Source organism: Rhinolophus sinicus, linkage group LG12 (genome assembly GCF_036562045.2).
Source record: "Rhinolophus sinicus isolate RSC01 linkage group LG12, ASM3656204v1, whole genome shotgun sequence".
NCBI lineage: Eukaryota > Metazoa > Chordata > Mammalia > Chiroptera > Rhinolophidae > Rhinolophus > Rhinolophus sinicus.
Genome location: NC_133761.1, coordinates 67,915,080 through 67,935,470, shown reverse-complemented (window position 1 = coordinate 67,935,470; position 20,391 = coordinate 67,915,080). Strand labels below are relative to the sequence as shown.

The following is a 20,391-nucleotide window of genomic DNA, read 5'->3' as shown; positions in this document are numbered from 1 at the left end:
TGTCAGCTGTTTCCCCGGAGAGGGCCCGTCACCACCTGTCCTCCCTCTCCTTCCTGTCTGTCTGCCTCAGAGCCCTGTGAACCAGAAACGCCAATAGAAGCTCAGAAAAGGCAATTTATTCCATGACGATCTTTCCTCAGACTCTTTCCCCTGGAACGTCCTCCCCTCATCTGCCTGGCAGCACAGAGGAGAGAGAACCGGCAGAAAGTCCAGTCTACTTGGACTGAAATCACACACCTGCTGTGACCTTACGCAGGTAACACAGTATCTCTGTGCCTCGTGCCACCAATCTATACGTGGGGAAATCAAAACCACCCACGCCCTCGACGGTCTAAACGAGATCGTCTGAGTCCCACACTCTGACAGTCACACAGCCCAGGCCACACTGGAGCTCTGAGGACACGCAGACAGCCCCAACATGACACGCGTGGCACACAGAATCGCCAGGAGCGGTCTCCCCTCTGTACCTCTCACCGTCTTTCACGGATGCCTTGTCAACCTGCTCTTTGTGAGAATACCTGACACTTAGAATCTGTGTGTTTTCACAGCTTGCCGATTCCAGAGGTTTCCTGTTATCCAAAAATGCGACCAGTAGCAACCCCTTACCTAGCAGATTCTTCCGTCAATAGCCTGCTTCTTTGGAAATGGGGAAGGCACAAGAAACCCTCTCCTGGCTGTTGGAGGGGACAAGGACAAAGCACAGCCGGGGGCCATCACAGCCCCTCCCTCATGGGCTCAACCCGCAGTCTGATGGCTGGTGGCCAGGTACCAACTTGTCTCCCTAATGCTTTCATTTCACCGTGTCCAGATTTTTCCAGCGCGTTAACAAAATCAGACGGTGAGGTAGTTTGGACCGTTGGCTCTAAGCCCACACTGAGCGTCTACGCCCCCAGCGATGCCCGTCTCACTCTCACCTGTCTGCTGGGGTCATTCATTCACACGCCGCAGTCACGTCATTGAGAGCTCAGGGATCTGCGATCCCGGCTTTCTTTCTTGGCCTTTCCCTCCTTCTGTCTTCCATTTCCCCTTCAATTCTCCCCACTGAGAGGTGAGCCAACTCCTGGGAAGCCCTACGCCTCCAGGTGCTCTTCGGTGGGGCCCGACCTGACGTGTCAGAGCAGCCCAGGGCTCCACTCACACGCCCGGCTTGCCAACTCCTTCTAACCAGCTCGCCCGGCCCTGCCCTTCCAGGACGAAGCCAGACACAGCAGACACCCAGGAGCCCAGTCCACCTGTGGTCAGCCCACGGCCTGGGGCAGACCTCTTCTTCCTGCTCAGACGTCGTCCTCGTCAGCAGTGGGCATGACCCACTGCGCACCTGCTGCAAAGGTGACAAGGGACGATGCGAGACGCTCCAGAAACACAGGAAGTGCCTGCACACCACGGGGTCGGACGGCAGGGTGACCCCACCACGGTAACGAGGACTCTTTCCTCAGGACCAGTCCTACCCTGGAACCAGGAGGGCACCAGTCTCCGTGTGGGAGCCCCACACACCGGCTCTCAGCAGCCCGGTGCTGCCGAAACGAGACCACGCTTCGGTGCCAAAGCCGAGGGCTGCTTTGCCCGTGAGCACTGGACCTTCCGCATGGCCTTGCGGTTGCTACGGACGGAGTCTCGAGGTCCGGCTGGCTTCCTGAGAACCAGCGGGCCAGACCTGCCATGGTTCTCCACCATCAGGGCCTCCCCGACGCAGGGACAGGCTGTCCTGGGCGCAGAGCTGGCTGGCAGCAAGCGCTGACCGCCCGCCTCCCACCCCCGCGGGAGCTGGACACAAGGACAGCACTGGCCACAGAATCTTCAGGCTTCCGTGGACGTGTGCAGGGGGATGCCCCACGGCGGGGCCCTTCCCTTGACAATGGAGAGCTGCACACACTTCCCATTCCGCTTCCTGTGACAACACCAACCTCAGACTGCTGTGGGGGGGGGGGGCACTGCCTGATTTCTATCCTCTCACCCTTTGGACCCACGGCAGATCAAGTTCCCAGTGAAGGGACCTCCTTAGACACCGACGGGACCGCACCCGTTCTCGGCGTCGCCTGCGGCTGGGGCAGCTGGCTTCCACCCAGTCCTTCCTGTATTTCATCTTCCTTCTCAAGGGCACAGAGGCAGAGGGGCTGAGACCCCTCGTATCATGTGGACTGAGTTCATTTGTAAAGATTACTTTACTCTCCTAGAAAAATACGCGCTGCAAATCTCAGGGCTACAACTTAACCACTTCAGAGGGTCTCTGGGGAAGGGAGTAACCTTGGACTGACTGTCTGTGGAAACGTGTGGGAGGCGTATTAAATATAGTTGGGTCAGGTGGACTTGTAAAAAAATCTGTTTTCCCCCTTTTTTTCCTAAAAGAGGAAAAACAAATTGCCATGTGTCTGGCTTCCTTTGAGTGTGAGCACGTCTGTATACACAGGAACAGCTCGGGGAGGGGCTGTCATGCAAAGAGGCAGGAACAAGGTGAGTCCTCTGACAGGGAGCCGTAGTGTTGCCGGCAGGAGGGAAGGCCTCGCGCCGCAGCCAGGGCTGCTCCTGCCGTTCCTACCGAGAACCCAGACGCCTGAGCAGGAGGGCAGAGAGCACCCGCTCTCCAGGGCACTCCTATCTGAGCACATCCGACGTCCTGTGAAAGCCAGCGGGTGATCTGGAACAGACGGTCACTTCCTGTGCGCCCGGCGAGGCACAATAAGCCCTGGCCACGACTGTCGTGGGCAATGTTTCTGGACGGGCTGGCAGAGGCCCGGAAGGACACAGGTGGGGGCGCTCGTGGAGAGGAAAGGGCTCTAGAGCTCGGGGATCTTCCGGGGGGCTTTGAGAGGTGTCCTTTGTTCCAGCATTCCCACGTGACAGCACTGCGAGCTTGGTCTGAATGGTCGTCACTGTCACTCTGCAAAGGCCAAGGGCCGAGAGTCCGGAGGCCACTCTAGGTGGAGAAGAAAGTGCATCTCCAAGCCCGAGGGCGGCAAACTGGTTGGTGGCTGGGCCAGGCGGACAGGCCAGCGTGGACAGGCTCGTTCTCTAGATCCCGATGGTCTGTAGAACCCGCCTCTCGTTGTCGTTAAGGTGGCCGGAGAACATCACGTAGCAGGGCTGCTGAGCGAACTGGCAGAGGAAGTCCGTGAGGTACGCCTGGAGGGAGGACGCTGGTGTCACGAAGGCCCCGGGTCACCCGTGTGCTCTAATGAGAACCACGAGGGGAGGAGGGCACTCGGGCGTTCAGACAAAGGCCGGCGCTTGAGGCAGGGCTGTCTACTCCTGGGGTCGAGTTTAGCCTCCACCCAGAGACTCAGGTCCCCCGGGGAGCACAGCTCCCCAAGAACGCCTGTCATCCTCCAGCCTTCACAGCACTGGCAGGAAACACGCCGGGGAAAGTCCCCGCCCTCCCCGAGCCTGTGACCACGCAGCAAGCCAGGGACTCGGCCCTGAGGCTGCAGGGTGGGTGACAAATGGGTCTGAGCCCATGTCCCTGGATCCGGGGCCTGAGACACTGTCACTTGCAAGACGTCCCCTGGACAGTCTCACCTGCAGGTCAATCTGATAGAGAGGGTCCTTCAGGGCGTCAGGGTCGTCCTCCTCGTCGTCCTCGTAGTAATCGTCCTCTGTGAGACACAGCCGCACGGGAGGGAGGCTCAGGCAGAGGCCGGGGGACAGGCGTCACCGGGTGTGGCTGACGGGAAGCGGGGGGCCCACCGACACCGATGCCCTTTTGGCGCCCGCCTCCCGTACCGCACGCGCAGAAGAGGCACTTCCCACCGCTCCTCTCCTCAAACCGCTCACCGTATTTACTCGTAGCAAGAATGTCGGAGAGGAGCTGGCCAGCCAAGCCGTCCTCCTCGTCCTCGTCCTGTTCCTCGTCCTGGTCTTCCCACATGTCATTGCCGTCATCTACGTGGAGACGAGAAGCAGCTGCTGTAACGCACACACTGTCCCTTCCCGAACCCAAACAGGCCGGGGCAGAGAGCCCAACGGGTGTCCACCACGTGGCCTGCAGTCCCTGGTGGGAGGAACCAGGGATGGCCACACCTCCCAGGAAGTTGGGAGGAAGAGCCGGGCGATTAGGGGCTGAGCAGCTCTGGAGGGAACCCAGACTGGAAGGGCCGCGGCAGCTGCCTCCCTGAAAGTGGCTCTGCCTGCCCAGCACGCCGGCCAGAGCAGGTGCAGTGAACGCCTCGGAGCAGCGACTCCATCAGCCCCACAGACACCCTGACAGTGGTGACGCGCGGGCAGCCGGGCGGGGCGGCCTGGGCACCTTGGCTCCACTCTGCAGGAGTGGCCTGGCGGGCAGCGTTGGCCTCCATGACGTTGGACAGCTCATTGATGATCAGCTTTAGGATCTTGACCAGCAAAGGAATGTTTGTCCAGCGCTCAGGGTCTGGGAAGGAGAGAAAGTCAGGCTGTCACTGGGCTCACTGTTGGCAACACCTGTCCTGCTGCCAGCAGAGAGCGACGCACAGTTCCATAATTCCAGTCCACCTGGTGTCACCAGGGTTCAGAAGTCGGGAGACACGAGAGCTTGGGAACTAGAGGAGCGACATTTTTGCCAGAAAGCAAGCTGGAGCCAAGTAACTGCCGAGCATGCGCTGGCCCCACGAGCTGCCGCTGGAGAAGCAGCGGAGGGGGCGAGGAGGCCCCAGGCGCGAGAGCAGCCGTGCACTCACCACCCACAAAGCACCGGGGTCACTGGTACTAGAGCCCCAACAAAGCCGGGTGGGTCCCTGGTGCCTGAGCGGACGCTTCCTGATGTCCAACAACAGGAAGGGCCCTCGTGTCCGGACCCGCTGCTCACCCCTCACCCCTGCTGCTTTCTGCCGCGCCTCACCAAAGCCCGCACTACCAGTCACAGTTAACGCAGAGCTGACAGCGCACGCCCCCACCCCCGCGTCCCCAGCGGCACCCACTCTTGGCTGACTTGGAGCGGGTGCGCACGCCCTCGTCCAGGCCGTAGATCTCCTCGCCCTTCACGCGGATGTCCTGCAGCCTCTTGTCGTCCGTGTTGATACCGTGCTGAAGCAGCTTGCACAGGGCCACAGAGCTGGCGGGGGGTCGGAGGGTCACTCAGCCCCAGCCGGGCCCAGGGGCTGAGCGGGCACGTGCTAAGGCTGTCTGACGGTGACAAGTCTGCTCACTACTCTCAGGGAGGACCGTTCAGCTGGGGTTCAGCGTCCACAGACGCTCCAATGGGAAGACTTGGGGAGCAAAGCCGTGTGCGTAAGCTTCACACTGGGGTCCCTGCTAGGAGGTGCGATGGGGAATCAGGACCCATGGGTGGGAGCAAAGTCCGGGGTCAGAAGGCGAACAAGCCACCACAGTGCCCGGCTGCGTGAGGTCTGAGGCAGAGGGTCTCCAGCCGACAGATGAGGAAACATGGTGTCCCCATGTCAGCTGCTTTGGGGGCATTTCAGGGTGGCAGCTCTTCCGGTCATATAGGTTAGCAATAAAGAGAAGGGAAGAGGAATACAAGGAAGGGGCCGTCTGACATGGCACTGAGACGCCAGGTGCGGCCAGGGAAGGAGCGACGCCGCAGCCCACCTGACTTTGCCCTCGTACTGACATGGGGCCGTCTGACATGGCACTGAGACGCCAGGTGCGGCCAGGGAAGGAGCGACGCCGCAGCCCCACCTGACTTTGCCCTCGTACTGCCCGTAGAAGAGGTGCTGGCGGCTGGTCCACTCGGCCATCACGAACTCCAGGGCGGGCTTGCCGGTCGGCCCGGGGAGGCTGCACAGGAAGTCCAGCAGGGGCCCCAGCTGAGTGTGCACCAGGTGGGCGAAAACCATGATCAGGGACTAGGAGGCGACAAGAGGGGACACCCTTCAGGGAGACCGATCTCCGAGACAGGCGGTGAGGGAGTGGGGCCGGCAGTCAAGAAACAGAAGCACGGAGCTTTCCTTGTCAGCGTTTCTTGAGCCCACACAGAATGATTTCACTTGACTGTCCTACAAGTGCAGTCAGAGAGCACGGTAACCAGGACCGTGCGCTGACTCCACCCCATGACAGGCGTGAGGGAAGCGCCCCCCCCCCCCCCCCGCGACACCCAGCGTCACGGCCTGACCACTGACTCCACCCCTCCCCCCTCACCTGCATGACACTGAGCGTCTCGGCCTGCTGCATCTTGCTGAGGATCGCACGCAGAATCTGGTCCAGATTCTCGCCCAGCTCCCGCCCAGCCTTGGAAATGAGGGTGGACACGAGGCGGCCCACAAAGGCCGCGGTGAATTCGGACGTGCGGGGGTCCAGGAGCTGGCTCACCACCTGCATCACGTACCACAGCCCATTGTGGCCTTGCTCGTCGTGCCACTGGGCCACCTGCTCCAGCGTCACTGACACGTAGGCCCGCAAGCACTCGCCACCATTCTGGGGAGACAAGGGTGGCAGGCAAGATCGTCAACAGGCGTGCAGATAGCAGGAGCCTCAGTCCGTACGGCCAACGCTGCCGCTGAGGCCGACGCCTCCTGAGAGTGCGGAGCCCCGAGGGCTGTGGGGCTCAGCCCCGCGCCTGTCAGCCAGTCACCGTTAGACACACTCAGTCCTTGCCCTACCTACCCAGCTACCTCCAGAATGCGTGTTTCTCATCACAAGGGACAGTGGACAAGCACACAGTCGTAACCACAAAGACCACCTCTGGGACGGGAAAAACACCCAAGAAGCAGGAGTCATTGGGGGACTGCCGGTACCTAGGATTCCCAAAAGCCCATCACTTTGACTTTACCAATAAAAGAAATATCCGGAAGAGACCTCCTTATGGCCCAAGCCCTATGCTGCCACCTCTTCCACAGCAGTGACACCGACATAGGGGGGTATCCACATGTCTACAGTCGTAACCCCTGAAGCATGAACGACCAGCTTTTGCAGACATATTTGGGTAAATACGGATGTGAGACTTAGATCTCAGAAGCATGAAACGGTCCGAATTCCCTGCCTCCTAGGAGCCCGTGCCTGTGGGGCTGGCGTCCCTGTCCAGTCACGTGGTGAGATACCTGCATGGTGGCGTTGTCGTCTGTGTGTAGGGTGCACTGTGCCACAGCAGGAAAAGCCTGGCAGATGAGGAGCTGGGACAGGGGGGGCTTTGAACTCCGCACCACTGTGGTCAGGATGTCGATGGCTGTCTGAGGAGAGAAGAAAGGGGGCTCAGAACTGCCTCCACGATGGGGCCGGGGTGCCCCACAACCAGGCTCCTTCCTGTGTGGGAGCAACACAGCAACCAGAGCACGTTTCTGAGAGAAAAGGAATGAGGAGGTGGGCGGAGCTCTCAGCCTCCTCACGTCCCGCCAGCGGGCGGGTGGTACATGGCAGTGGCCGAGACAGCCAGTGACACTCAGTGGTGCTGAGTAGGGGTGGCGCTCTGCCCAATCCACTGAGGGCTCCCTCTGGACCAAGAGCCATTTCCTTAAAGTCCCAAGAATCACCCACTGTTCTTGTGGGCACAGGAGCCCAGTGAAATCACCCCGAGACTCGGTGCTCCGGGTTTGCCGTCAGTGGGGTGGGCTGTGCAGGCGGCACTGGCAGAAGCCCCGCCCCCCACGCCCCCTCCACTCACCGCGCACAGCCCTGCCGGGAGCTTGTCCGCTGGCGCCTGCATGATGCTGACCAGAGTCGGGATCAGCCTCATCTGCATGGGGCCCTGGCAGGCTTCGATCTGGGACAGCTCCTTGAAGATATCCTGGGCCAGTGAGGCGACGACAGGGTCTGAAGTGGACAAGGCAACACGGAACCCCCGCCTGATGGTCTGCATGTGCTTCTGTGTGGCCCTAACCTACATAACAACTTCTGCTGGGGTTACGTGTCACATACCGGGGACCTAGTGGGGCCACATGAATGACCTGAAAGAACAGGAGAGATGCCAAATCTCCAAGAGGCACAGTGAGCATGGGGTCACTAAGTCAGGGGGAGGCAGTGAGAGGTACCCCTAAAATCAAATGCGGCTTTTTCTGGGGCAAATCTTTACTGTCTTTATTCTCGGGAAACCTAGATGGATCGTGGAACCAAAGGCTTAAGGAAAAAAAGTCCCACTGATACTTTCTTAACACACATGGAAGTTTCAAAAAATGCCCAACACTGACTTTTCCCGGTTCCCGTGTGTCAAGGAGGATGCCTGTCTGGTCCTAGGGGCAGTCATGAGAGACAGAACCCCTGAAGCCATTATTCCGGGACTCCAGGCAGCACCTTGGGCATGGGGCTGCGGCCTGGCCCTTGCCCGAGCAGGCAAGGCCCACGCAGGGGACACTCCCATCACTGCTGCCTGCCTGTGTTAAACAACAGAAGCGACTGCGTGTCCATCTGCAGACGAGGAAGTGGACCGTGTACGGACCACCACGGGACGGCTGCAGGGAACGGGCATTTCCGAGTGCCAGGTGGAAACCACTCCAGGCGGTGTGTGTAGGTGAGAGAGCAAACCCAGTGAAATGCTTGGGACGTCGTCATGTCCCGTCACCAACCCCCAGTCCAACACACGCTTCTGAGCTTCAACACTGGAGCTCCCTCTTTAAAAATAAATATCCTCCATCTTTTTTCTGATAATAAAGTATTAATAACACACCACAGAAAATGCAGGAAGATATGAAAGGAAACTCCTATAATTCCACCACCTTGAGATAACCACCGTGTTTCCCCGAAGACCCAGTTGGACAATCAATTCTAATTTGTCTTTTGGAGCAAAAATTAATATAAGACTGGGTCTTCTATAAGACCTTGTCTTACTTTACTATAATACAAGACTAGATATAATATAATATAATATAATATAATATAATATAATACTAGTCTTATACTAACTTTTGCTCCAAAAGACGCATTAGAGCTGATTGCCGGGCTAGGTCTTATTTTCGGGGAAACATGGTACCCGTAACATTTTGGTGTGTTTTTTCCTGCTCTTTTTCCTATATACGTATCTATACAAACATCCTTTGCTAAAACAAAACCACACTGGGGATTATGTCCTATGTATTCTCGAAAACTCGACTCACATTCTATAAGCTCTGCCATTGTTTTCAATGTTGCTTTGAAGGCTGATTTTTAAAGGCTGCATATGATCCCATTTTATGGATGTAATCCATCTCGTCATCATTTTCAAATGTGTGCTGCCACACAACACACGGGAGGAATGCTCTGTTCACAAGCCTCTGCATGTGTCTTTGTTCAGTGCCTCTGTCTCTAAATTACAGCTCTCGGCCTCTGGCAGGAAGCCTGGGACTTAGCTGCTCAGTCCCCGACTCTGTCGTCAGAGCTCTGAATTACTGCTGTGCTCGGCAGCCCTTAACTCAGGACCGTGCCCCACCTCCGACCAGCATGAGGCCGGCGCTCGGACAGCACCTAACTCTGCTGACTGACAGCCACGCTCTTTGCTTCCGGCGCTGCAGGTCACCAGCCCCAGGGAGCTCTTCCCCTGAAGCCGCTGCCCCCGCCTCCGGCGGGCGCCCCTCCCTGCTGGCATACCGTTGCTGTACTTCAGGAAAATGGCGATGGTGAAGGGGCAGATTTTGCTCTCCACGCTGGCCGTGAACGCCGGGTCCACAGTGCAGACGATGCACAGAGCTTCCATCACCAGGTTGAGGACCTCGGAGCTGAACTGCGCTGCCAGGTGAATCAGGCCATCCAGGACGCTGGGCAGGAAAGGCTGGAGGACCTGGGTGCTCTCCGAGGCTTTCAGCTGGTCACAGTAACTGGGAGACAGGCAAGCAAGAGTGACTCAGCAGGGCATCCCTCCAACCCCACGGACAGTGTGTGTTCCTGCAGCGTCACCAAGCTACTTCTACCGAGTGTCTACCTCTTTCTGTGGTATATTTTATACATGTCAGCATGACCATTTGTTTTCTTTTTTTTTACAGGACTTTATTGGGGAACAGTGTGTACTTCCAGGACTTTTTTCCAAGTCAAGTTGTTGTCCTTTCAATCTTAGTTGTGGAGGGTGCAGCTCAGCTCTAGGTCCAGCTGCCATTGCTAGTTGCAGGGGGCACAGCCCACCATCCCTTGAGTCGAACCGTCAACCTTGTGGTTGAGAGGACACGCACCAACCAACTGAGCCATCCGGAAGCTCAGTGGCAGCTCAGTTCAAGGTGCCGCGTTCAATTTTAGTTGCAGGGGGCGCTGCCCACCATCCATTGCGGGAGTCGAGGACTCGAACTGGCAACCTTGTGGTTGAGAGCCCACTGGCCCATGTGAGAATCGAACCGGCAGCCTTCGGAGTTAGGAGCACGGAGCTCCAACCGCCTGAGCCACTGGGCCGGCCCCGACCATTTCTGTTTTCTACTTTACTTCTGTTTTGGTCTTTGCTACTGCCTGCAAATACTTCCGTCCGTCTCCCACTTTGTTTTCGAGTAAATCCCACTCGTGTCATTATATCCAAATTACGAAGATGAAATGAAATGCTCTGATTCCTCAGACTACTTCCTGCTTTCGTCACGTTCCTAAGATTCGGATCTACAATTTCCTTATTTCCCAAATACAGCGTTTAAACATCTCTTCCAACATAACTGCTTTCTACTAGGAAATTGTTTTTTAGCTTCCACATTATGTAAATTTTGTACTTTTGGGGTTTTTTGTGCATCCTAACATGAGATCAACATTCTGTGCACACATAAAGTTGGTGTACTGTTTGTAGGGTTGACATTTCCCATACATACACCCCTCACCTTAGTCACGTCTTATTCAATCAATAACTACTGGGTGCCGTTTACCACGCCCAGTGGGATACGATTATTAAAATCACACAAGTCTTTACTTTGGTTTATCTTCAGAGTGGCAATTAAAGCCCATAAAAACGTTTCTGTTAAAAAACCTAACACAGGAATACGGCCCTCTCCAGATACTCAATAAATGTTTTTTCACAAACTGGTAAGTGTCAACTGAGACTCTTAAATTTGGACTTTAAAGTAACAATGCTCTTGCTGGTCTGGGCAGGAATATAAATAAATGACTAGTTGAGCCGCTAGTACTGAGCAGTGAAAGGGAGGTAAAGTTGGGAAGAAACAGGCAGCGTTTCCAGGCCACATCATCCCAATTTTGGTTTCTAACACAGAGCAATCGGTCCATAACATGACCTGAGCTCTACTCCTGTTCTCTAATTCACTGCCGGGCCACCCTATGTGAGTGACCATGTCCCAGAGCGCCAGGCCGTTGGACCCCCGAGCTGGGGTGAATCCCCAGGGATCGGGGAGCAGGAGGGCGCAGGACGCATCGGGGGCTCCCAGAAGCCATGTTGCTGGTACGGCTTCTTCTCCTGTCCCACGTTCACTCTGCAGATCTGCATCAGAAATTTCCAAGCAACACAGTCCACTGGAAAACTGTTGTCTGGGGCCTCTATTCTGAGTAATTTTCTCTCAACATAGTTTTCATCGCCCTAACATGGCGTACTCACCCCCAGATAGCTCTCACAGCAGAAATGCGAACTGATGGGGGTTGTGTCTCATGAAGACCACTAACTGTTGCCTGTAGAAACTGCTGGATCAATTCAGGGGACATGGCAACAGTGAACCGACTGGCAGCCCAAAGTGCCCGACCCAAGAGGAAAGGAGACGCTGGGAGGAAGAGAGAGCAGTTAGGGGTTGGACAGTACACGTGCCTGTTCCTCGCCCCTCCTTCCCTCCACGGCCCGCCTAGTCACAGTAACGGGATACCACGCAATACACACACTCAGCTGAGAGAATGGGAAAAGCCAACGTGTGGCCTGCGGTGCACAATCGCCTTCCCATTTCACTGGTCACTCACTAGCGGCGAAGGGGACCGTGGCGATGCTCAGACAGAAGCTTCCCATCCGTCCCACCCAGCTCGCGTCCTCCCGCTGCACTACTAGTGAGTCCTCTCAGTGTCTTCACGGCCTGTTCTCCTCTTGAGCCACCACCGGGACATTATAAACCATCGCTCTGGCATTCTGTTATTTAAAATGCCAATAAGTTCCAGTCTACCCAGTAAAGACCCCCTCCATCAGCACGGCACTCAAGGCCCCGAGAGCAGGGGCTCTCACGTGACGTGATCTCCCTCTACGGCTCCTAATCTCGGGAACACATGCTCCCAGCAACGTACCTCCCGTGTCCCGTTTCTGGGCCGCAGCCCTCCCTGCATTACCCAACTGTCCGTGCGGGCTGAAGAAACCCTAGCAGCTCTGTGCCGCTGTCAGCCACCCCTTCAGCCTCCTACACGTCAGGTACTTTGCTCTGCCAGCCCCGGTGTCAGGGCGACCGCCCCCACCCACCACACGCTGCTGAGGACAGGACCACACCACTCGGCCCGGCACAGGGCTTAACTTACTCACGTGCACGATAAACATTTATGTGATGGGACCTATTGAACAGGACCTAACACTCTGCCAGCCTAACCGTTGCAAACCGATTTATAGAACGTAGAGCAGCAGCTTTCCTGGGAGCCCCGCACGTGAGAATGATTTCCACAGCAGTCCCAGGACATGCCCTGCCCTGTCACGCTCATTCTTTCACAGTGTGCCGTGTGGCGTTTTCCAGGGGTGACATGGTGTGTGACACCACGGCTCTGCCAGCTAATGGGATGCGTGTTTGCATTTTAAAACGTTTTCATTTCTAATATTAAATATTAATACATAAAATTCACAGCAATTCAATGATCTCTTTGGGATCACTGATAATTTTTTAAAGTGTAAAGGGGAACTGAGACCAAAAAGTTTAAAAATGGCTGGGGCAGAAAGCTCTTCGCTGTAGGCATGAAGATAAGCTCAATATTAAATGTTTTGCCAGTCTTCACACAAATATCCTCAGATCTCCATGAGTTTTTAAAGATTCTTTGCCAGGACAAATCCTACAAAGAGTACGTCGATGGGTTTGAGAAATTCCAACACTTTCATTCCACACGACAGTACCTGCTCGCCAGAGCAGGATGTGTTTCGAGGGCTACCCGTGGAGAAGGGGCTGGTGGGGACCGAGAATGGCACAGACACCACCCCGTGTCCGGGCCTACGTGCTCACAGAGGCAGGGACAGCGTTTTGTAAGAAGATGGTGGGGGCAGAAGCCAGGATAGGGTGGAGACGCCGGCCGGTAGGCGCTCTGCCTTGCCAGAACATCAGGCTACCTTTTCCTTTAGGGCAGGGAGTTAATGCGCCACGAGAAGGGAACATTTTAATTAATGGACACTGGCCAAGAGTACAGCTGGAGGAAACGACAGGAAACAAGCAGGAAGAATGAGGGGGACAGACTGCCTGAGGGTACCCTGGGCTTACTGCTGCCGGCGGGACTCAGCCAGGACCCTCAGGGCACAGCAGCCAGATGTGCGTTCTATTCCAACGCAAAACGGCCGTGACCTGAGTGCTGGCTTGGGAGGAAGACTGAAGAACGAGGCAAACTTAGTCTCTCAGTTGGTGAAGCTCGAGCCAAGGTCTCTGGGCTGTTTTATGGGAGCAGATAAGTTCGAGTTCTAGGGCGGGAAGAAGAATTTCCCCCAAAGGACACGTGCGTGCCTGGCTTACCTATCTCAGTGGACAACGTAACTGAGGTGACGCCAGGCCTAAAGTCTTCCAGAGGCCTGGCACCGTGCCGAGACATACCTGAGAGGCTGAGGTCTGCGAGGATGACACCCGTCAGGAACCCGTGCATGTCGAAATGGACTCGGCCGCTCTTCACACTGTCCGTGATGATGGACTTCACCGAGCCCAGAGCAAGCATGCAGGCCTCGTGGATCTTCCACCTGCACGAGGGGAAAGCAAACCACACTGCCGCCAAGACAAGTATGCGAGGGAAGCAGTTCAGGAAAGGGCGCTCCAGTACAGTGTGACCCAGAGCCCATCCACCGGCCGTTCCAACCTAAACCTATGGCTGAAAACAGCCAGTCGGTAACAAGAGCTTTCTGACTCAAAACAAAGCCACAGAACTTCCTTTCAAGGCTTTTTAAACATGGGGAAAATAAAGGTACCGCAGGCAGTTATTTTAAGGTGGAAAGGGCCGCTTTAACAGATGGCACAAAGCCAGCCTGGCTTCACAGATCCGAGACCCAAGATGCGCCCGTGTGACGTCCCCTCACCCCACTGCGTGGCCCCCCTGGTGCCCACTCTCACCAGTGCTCAGTGCCACTGTTCTTGCTTTGCTCGGCTTCCTGCAAATGCCGAGTGGCTGCGGCAGCCAGGGCTGCTGCGCTCTCATTCTGGAAGTCGGTGGCCACAGCCTGGGGAGAGGAGACGGGCTAATAAGCCTCCCCGTGGGAGCAAAGACCATTTCAGCTGCAAGCTGCAAACGTGAGTTCCACTCTTCCCCGTGCACGCACTCAGCTCTGGTCAGGCCTCTGATGACATCGGGGCATAAGTGTATTTCTGAGTGCCCAGGCGATGGAAAGCTATCGACATGTGCGGATCCCTCTGGCTGCCTTCCGAAGGCTGCCAGGCTCCGACAGACCCAGCTCTGGTGACCACGGCCTGACACTATTCTCTGGGAGCCTGACCATGGAAATCCAGGCTAATCCATGCACTGAGCTTAGCTCAGAAATACTCAAGTCTAATGAGAAGAATTCAACAACACAGAGAACAAACGGGCCACCCACAAAGGCAGCTTCGCCACGGAACTGCAGCCCGTCACAGGCAGAGAGAGCTGGTGTCGGGGTGTCACCGCCCGGCAATCTCACTTTTGTTTAAGTTTGCCAACCTCTGGATTGTGCTCCAGACTCCTGCTGAAGAGGGGGTTCGATGGAAAGGTTCCCTCCAAACCGCCCTCACTGATCAAGCACCTTGTCCTCTGCACACTCTGCACCTAACAGTTACCTGCCAATCACAACCAGGAGCTATGACTGCAATTCCCGAGTCTCACACTTCGTTTGAGATGTTCTCTTGTTCTTTCGCCCCCAAAGTCTAAGGTGTCTAGAAAGTCAGAGTCTAGAAAGAGGAGAAGCTGAGGGCCTGCATAGGGTTACCGGTGGGGCGTCAAGGTGGCCCCCTTACCAGGAGCAGGTCTTGAGCTGCAATCCTGACCGTGTAGGAGAAAGTGTCGTCGTCCTCGTCTTCTACAAACTGCTGCGGGTTGGCTGTCCACACTTTAATCTGAAAGATGACGATGGCAGGTGTCGGTGAGACTGCCACTCCAGGTCACGCCCCGCGTTTTGTCGCGCACACTGGAAGACCTCAAGCTTTGTGTTCATCCAGAACAAAAGCCTCGCTTCAAGTCTTTCCTCTTTGATGTACAGAAGCGAATCCTCTAGCAAGGTCAGTACAAGGTTATCGCTCTCCAGGACACTAGTTCAGAATGTGGTACGTCACTGGCTCTTTGCTACGTCACTCAGCTGTGACGCTTCGACAGGCCAATTTTCTGAACATATTAGGTCTGATGGGATATTTAATGTGACAGTTATGTCGATTTCTGTGCTGCTTATCAAAGAGTAGCATTATCTTATGAGATCTTTTCTGGTCTAATTCAGACCCAGCACCAGGCTGGTGACGGGACCTCCGTGTCTCACTATTTAGAGAGAAAGAACAGGTTCTTGCAGGTGTCAGGGCCTCTGGTCAGTGGCCCTACCTACAGACGTGAAGTCAAAGTATTCTGAGAACCAAATTACTCAATACCGGAGGGGATGACACCCCAACACCTAGGGACCTGGCAACACAGTGACACGAACGCGTCCCTAGAATGCCACAGGAAGTTACTCTGCTAGTGTCTGCTTTTAGAAACACTCTGTCTGGTCCTATGAGTCACATTCAAGGTAGACTTCCCAAACGTGTGCTGTACATGCATCTCGTTTACCTGTTCCTCAGTGATTTGCATGTACAGGATAACATAGTAAATCAGCTCAGGCAAGGCTTTCTTAACAGTGCTTTTGAATTTGCTGTTTTCCAGAAGAGCATGGACAAATTCGAAAATGCTAAAGACGAGATTTTCAAAGCCCAGCACTTCACCTACAGGAAATACACAAAAAAGAAGGCTTGAATGACAAGAAAGCAAAAGGACACAACTACGTTATCTTTTAAACTAATGAATAAAGTGCTTGCTAATTCTTGTTCCCAAGGGAACGGAAGAGTCGGCTGAGGTGTCAGAGAAAGAAACTGAGGATAATAAACGTTCTTTGGTTTTTCAAGTCAAAGAATCAGAAACACTGAACATATTTTACAGCATTTTCTGTTTTTGCTGTCAAATTCCTAAAAATATTAACACAGAAAGGAAAGCCTCGTCATCTGGGGCCCCCAAATTACAACTGGTGAAATGCCAGAGCAGGCTGGCTCGGCCGGCGCCCGGCTCCCCACACCTACATGCCAAGGGAAGCGTGCGCAGAACATTCAGTGCAGAGCACGGCTCTGGGTGGCAGCCTCCCTCCGCGTCTGCTTCTACCCATCCCAGGTCGGAGCACACACACGACCTACCATCGGAGCGGCTCTGGGTGGCGGCCTCCCTCCCCGTCTGCTTCTCCCCGTCCCAGGTCGGAGCACACACACGACCCACCATCGGAGCGGCTCTGGGTGGTGGCCTCCCTCCCCGTCTGCTTCTCCCCGTCCCAGGTCGGAGCACACACACGACCTACCATCGGAGTCCACAGGGTCCTCTACTTCCTCCGTGTAATTGACTTCCGTCCTCACGTAGGTATGGTGATGAGTAAAGAAAGGCACTCCAGAGTCTGCTCGGCTCGCATTCTACAGGGGAAGGTGGGGACTAAGCTAGACACCCACTCACACTAAGAGGGGTCCTTCAGAGACCTCATTTCACAAAGTGGGAGACCGGCGCTAGCCCCCAGCCGCGTGCTGGCGGCGCCCGCTCCCAGAAAGGATATAAAGCTGCACTCTCGGTCAGGGTGTTCCAGACGATGGGCAGGATCTGCTGCATGGAGGACACCATGTGCTTCGGGAAGTTCTTCACCAGGGCTGTCACTGCCTGAGAGTTCAACGCAAAGACGTGAGGCTGAGTGACACGGGAGGAGACCGATGACATCAGCTGTGCACTGGTGCCCCGCCCCCCGGCAGGGGGTTACCTTCAGCACTTCCATCTTGAACCCACTGTCCGCCGTGGGGCCGTCCGGGATCTGCAGGGCCTGAACGAAGGCCTCCGTGAACTGCTGCACCACGGGGAAGATCAGGACCTTGGCAGCGCCCTGGCGTCGGAAAGCACATCAGCACCGGACACACGCCCAGCGCTCAGGTCGGGGCCGGTCAGAGGGGAGCAGCTCTACAGGCAGCGGGAGGCCCCTCGGCCTCCTCAGAGCTACTGCGGAAGACCAACTCTTACGCAACAGGGACCGGTGTTTGCCACTGGGCTGTGTCCCACGAGAGGGCCACAGAACGCGGAAGGGCTCGGTGACAGTACGAATGGACACAGGCTAAGGCAGCCACATGCAGTGGTGGTTTTCCCACCATGCTCAGAGCACCCAGCACCCCGTTCGTGTGCATGCTTGTGCTGCCACAACGCAGGAACACACCTCTGCCTGCAGTGGGACGCACTGGTGACGACTTTGCAGCAGGACGTCTGCAACTCACCTTTTCCAGCTCCTCCATGTTACAGATCATATGGGCACAAGTGGTAAAAATCTCCACCGCTCGGGAGCGGGTCCGAATGCCATATACCTGGAAAGAGAGTTACAGCACAGCCATGACATCGCTGTGTGCGCCTGTCTGTGTATCTGACTAGGACAACTATGGCTTCTCAACCCTGCCACGGGGCTGGATTCCCTGTGGAGATGGGGCACGCCATCACTAGTGTCCAGGAGATAGGCTTCTCCAGTTCAGAGGACGGGAGGCAGCAGGGTGCCAGGGCCCACTGGAACGAGCCTTCTACGTACACAGGCCTCTGCGGCCAGTCTGACGAAACCCAGTAGGCTGGGTCCTGCTTGAAATCCCAACACGGTCAGTGTTCTTCTTACAAATGCAGGCCCTTGCCTGGGACCAGAGGAGCAAGGAGGTTAAGTGCCTCAGGCACTCACACTCCTGGGGAGTGAGTTACCATCCCTCCGCTCAGCCATCAAATAGGCGACAGTGTTAGGGGCCTAGCATGGCAAGGCGGTGACAGGCTGCTTGCGGACACTCAGCTGGGCTCCGTGGGCACAGGTGCCTGGACGGGAGGCCCCAGGTGGCATAAGGGGCCACAGGAGGCCAGGAGGGGCAAGCTACGTGAAGACACAGTGCAGCTCTCTCACTCTGACCCAAAGTGAGCGGTCTGAGGTCAGTCCAGACTCAGATCTTTGTCCGCTCTCCTGTGCAGCAGCAAACACAGCAGTGCCCCCGCTGAGCTGCGGCTCCGTACCTCGGCCATGGTGAAGATCTTATACATCTCTGGGAGGATGACAGGGGCAACGAGCGGCATCTGTGTGTCTGTTACTTCGCGAGTGAATTCTGCAGAGAAGAAGCAGTAGCGTAAAACTAGGGTGCCTTGTAAACACACTGAGTGTGAAAGTTTTCAAGCTGCTTCTGGGGGTAGGACCCCATCAGACAGTACAGGTGTGGACACTGGCCTGGTGGCCTTTTCCTGGGGAAGGAAAGTCACATGGGTTACTGAGCATTTGTTATAAGGGGAAAGAGAACAATACAGAGATAAAGGCAAACACGCGCGATGAAGAAAAAAGCTTCACAGAAGTGCTGAGAAAACCTGTGACAGTAGTGGGCAGAAGTCCCCAGGAGGCCCCCTGAGGAAAACCCTGCATTATCTACTCTGTGCCATGTGCCACCCTTCAGGTGCCCTCCGGCTGCTTGCAGGCCTCCCCTGGCAGGCTGCTCCCATGCACAGAACAGCTGTGCATACTCAGTTTCCGTTCGCTGCTCTTCCAATGAACGGCTCACTGACCTAGAAGCCACATGCTGCTGCTCACGGCAACAGAAAGTGATTTCCACCAGACAGAGGCGGCACGGGGCCGCCTGCACGCGGATGGTGAGGGACACGGGCTCACATCTCCCCTCGCGTCCACAAACCCCACGAGGCACCGGGATTTCCTGTCCTAAGCAGCGCAGTGTGAGCCCTTGAGCACCAATGTCTGCTCACGTGACCTGCTTTGCCCGGCTCTTCCACGTGATCGCTGGGATAGAGTGAGTTGGCTGGGACATTTTCAGGACATACATCAGGAAACGTGAGTGGGCTCTTCCAAGGTCCATACTCTGCACACTCTCGGGCAATATCACCACCAGAGTCAAATGAAGACCAAATATTCAAGGCTGAGTCTTCTTAAGCAGCTGTGCGTTCTTCCTGAAGAATAAATCCTGAACTGAACAGTAACGAGTGCTTTATTTAATTTGGAAATCAGTCCACACAAGCGTAATGGATGCCATTCATGAAAACAAGTTTTATGAAAAAGGTGGCATAATTTAATTCCACGAATAAAGAGCCTAACCACATTTTTACTCTCCTATAATCATTCCTGGTGGTCTCAATGTATTCACACTTGATAAGCTTGAGTCCAAAGTAAGTTTTCTGAGGTCACTGAGCAACTCAGGAAAAGCCTGGGACACCAGCAACATCTCAATCTCCAAAGTTCTCTGAGACGGAAAAAAGGAGCTGTGGCGGGTGGCTGAACACGTCCGTCCTCGGCCGCCATCTGCCTTCCCTCCACACCGCCAGCCTGAGTTGGTTCTCTCATGTCCTAAGTCTAATGGGCAGCCTTGCAGAAGGCCAATTGAGGACAGCCAGCCCGGCCTCCTGTGGGTTCCTGTCCACACACCCACGTCCTGCCATCTCCACGCAGGTCTCTGCTATCGTCAGAGCACGGTCTAGCTCCAGGTGAAAACCGAGGGCTATCTGAGGACAGATGGAACAACTCTGTCCAATGTCCGCTGGCTCCGTCACAAAAGGGTGCACCCCCCATCCGACGCTGTGACTGAGGCTGACAGAACAGCCATCCCCTCAGTCCAGCACGACGACTGCGCTTAGCTCCCAATCATGATAAATGCACAACCTCCGTTTTGAACAAGCTGGGCTTGTGTTGGGAGACTGGCAGGCAAGGCTCCTTTGCTTGGCAGACAACACATCTGTTCACGGATATTCTGGTGCCAAGAACTGGTGAGTAAGGAATCCTGGAAGGCTAATTTCAAGGAGAGGGCTCTGTGAAGTCGCCTGGAGAGGGAGTCACACAGGAGACGCGAGGGGAAACCCGAGCAGGGAACGATGTCACCGTTTTGGCAATTCTGCTCCACACCGTGAGCACCTGTCACAGGTAATCAGTATGAATACGAGGCCTGGGAAGAGGGAGTTTGAAATGAAAGGAGAAAAGGGATTTGCTTCTGGACACAGAATTGCTCCTGCCGACCATCTCTGTCACACGTGCTAGGACAATTGGGCCCAGATGCCAAGTTTGGTGAACAGATTCCAAAAAGGAGAAACGGCACTCATCGCTAGGCAAGAAGGCGCTTCAGTAAGCGAGTCCATCCTAGGGAAAGAGGACATACAGAGGGGACTGCCACAAAGCTGTATGAACAGAGGGGAAACAGGACTTGTAAAGGGGCAACAGAAGATGGCTGATGTCCGGGTAAGGAGTCCTTGAAGGCAAAACAGAGA

At 55.6% G+C, this 20,391-nt stretch overlaps 1 protein-coding gene across 4 annotated transcripts in view; it reads right to left on the bottom strand.

Moving 5' to 3' along the window:
- Nucleotides 1-94: 94 nt before the first annotated feature.
- Nucleotides 95-20,391, bottom strand: part of IPO9 (importin 9) — a 35,109-nt gene continuing 14,812 nt past the window's right edge. For 2 of the 4 annotated variants that reach the window (XM_074317118.1, XM_074317120.1), the window contains 20 exons: nt 18,154-18,242; nt 17,391-17,477; nt 16,889-17,008; nt 16,691-16,791; nt 16,445-16,503; nt 15,673-15,824; nt 14,877-14,975; nt 14,004-14,110; nt 13,497-13,636; nt 11,345-11,504; nt 9,424-9,650; nt 7,529-7,677; nt 6,969-7,097; nt 6,070-6,345; nt 5,521-5,777; nt 4,890-5,023; nt 4,241-4,363; nt 3,769-3,876; nt 3,514-3,590; nt 95-3,120 (listed from right to left, as the gene is read on the bottom strand). In XM_074317118.1, the coding sequence (XP_074173219.1) occupies nt 3,010-3,120; nt 3,514-3,590; nt 3,769-3,876; nt 4,241-4,363; nt 4,890-5,023; nt 5,521-5,777; nt 6,070-6,345; nt 6,969-7,097; nt 7,529-7,677; nt 9,424-9,650; nt 11,345-11,504; nt 13,497-13,636; nt 14,004-14,110; nt 14,877-14,975; nt 15,673-15,824; nt 16,445-16,503; nt 16,691-16,791; nt 16,889-17,008; nt 17,391-17,477; nt 18,154-18,242 (2,705 nt within the window). In that variant the 3' untranslated portion in view covers nt 95-3,009. The remainder of the gene's footprint in view (nt 3,121-3,513; nt 3,591-3,768; nt 3,877-4,240; nt 4,364-4,889; nt 5,024-5,520; nt 5,778-6,069; nt 6,346-6,968; nt 7,098-7,528; nt 7,678-9,423; nt 9,651-11,344; nt 11,505-13,496; nt 13,637-14,003; nt 14,111-14,876; nt 14,976-15,672; nt 15,825-16,444; nt 16,504-16,690; nt 16,792-16,888; nt 17,009-17,390; nt 17,478-18,153; nt 18,243-20,391) is intronic. The other 2 variants (XM_074317119.1, XM_074317121.1) reach the window with 1 other exon arrangement.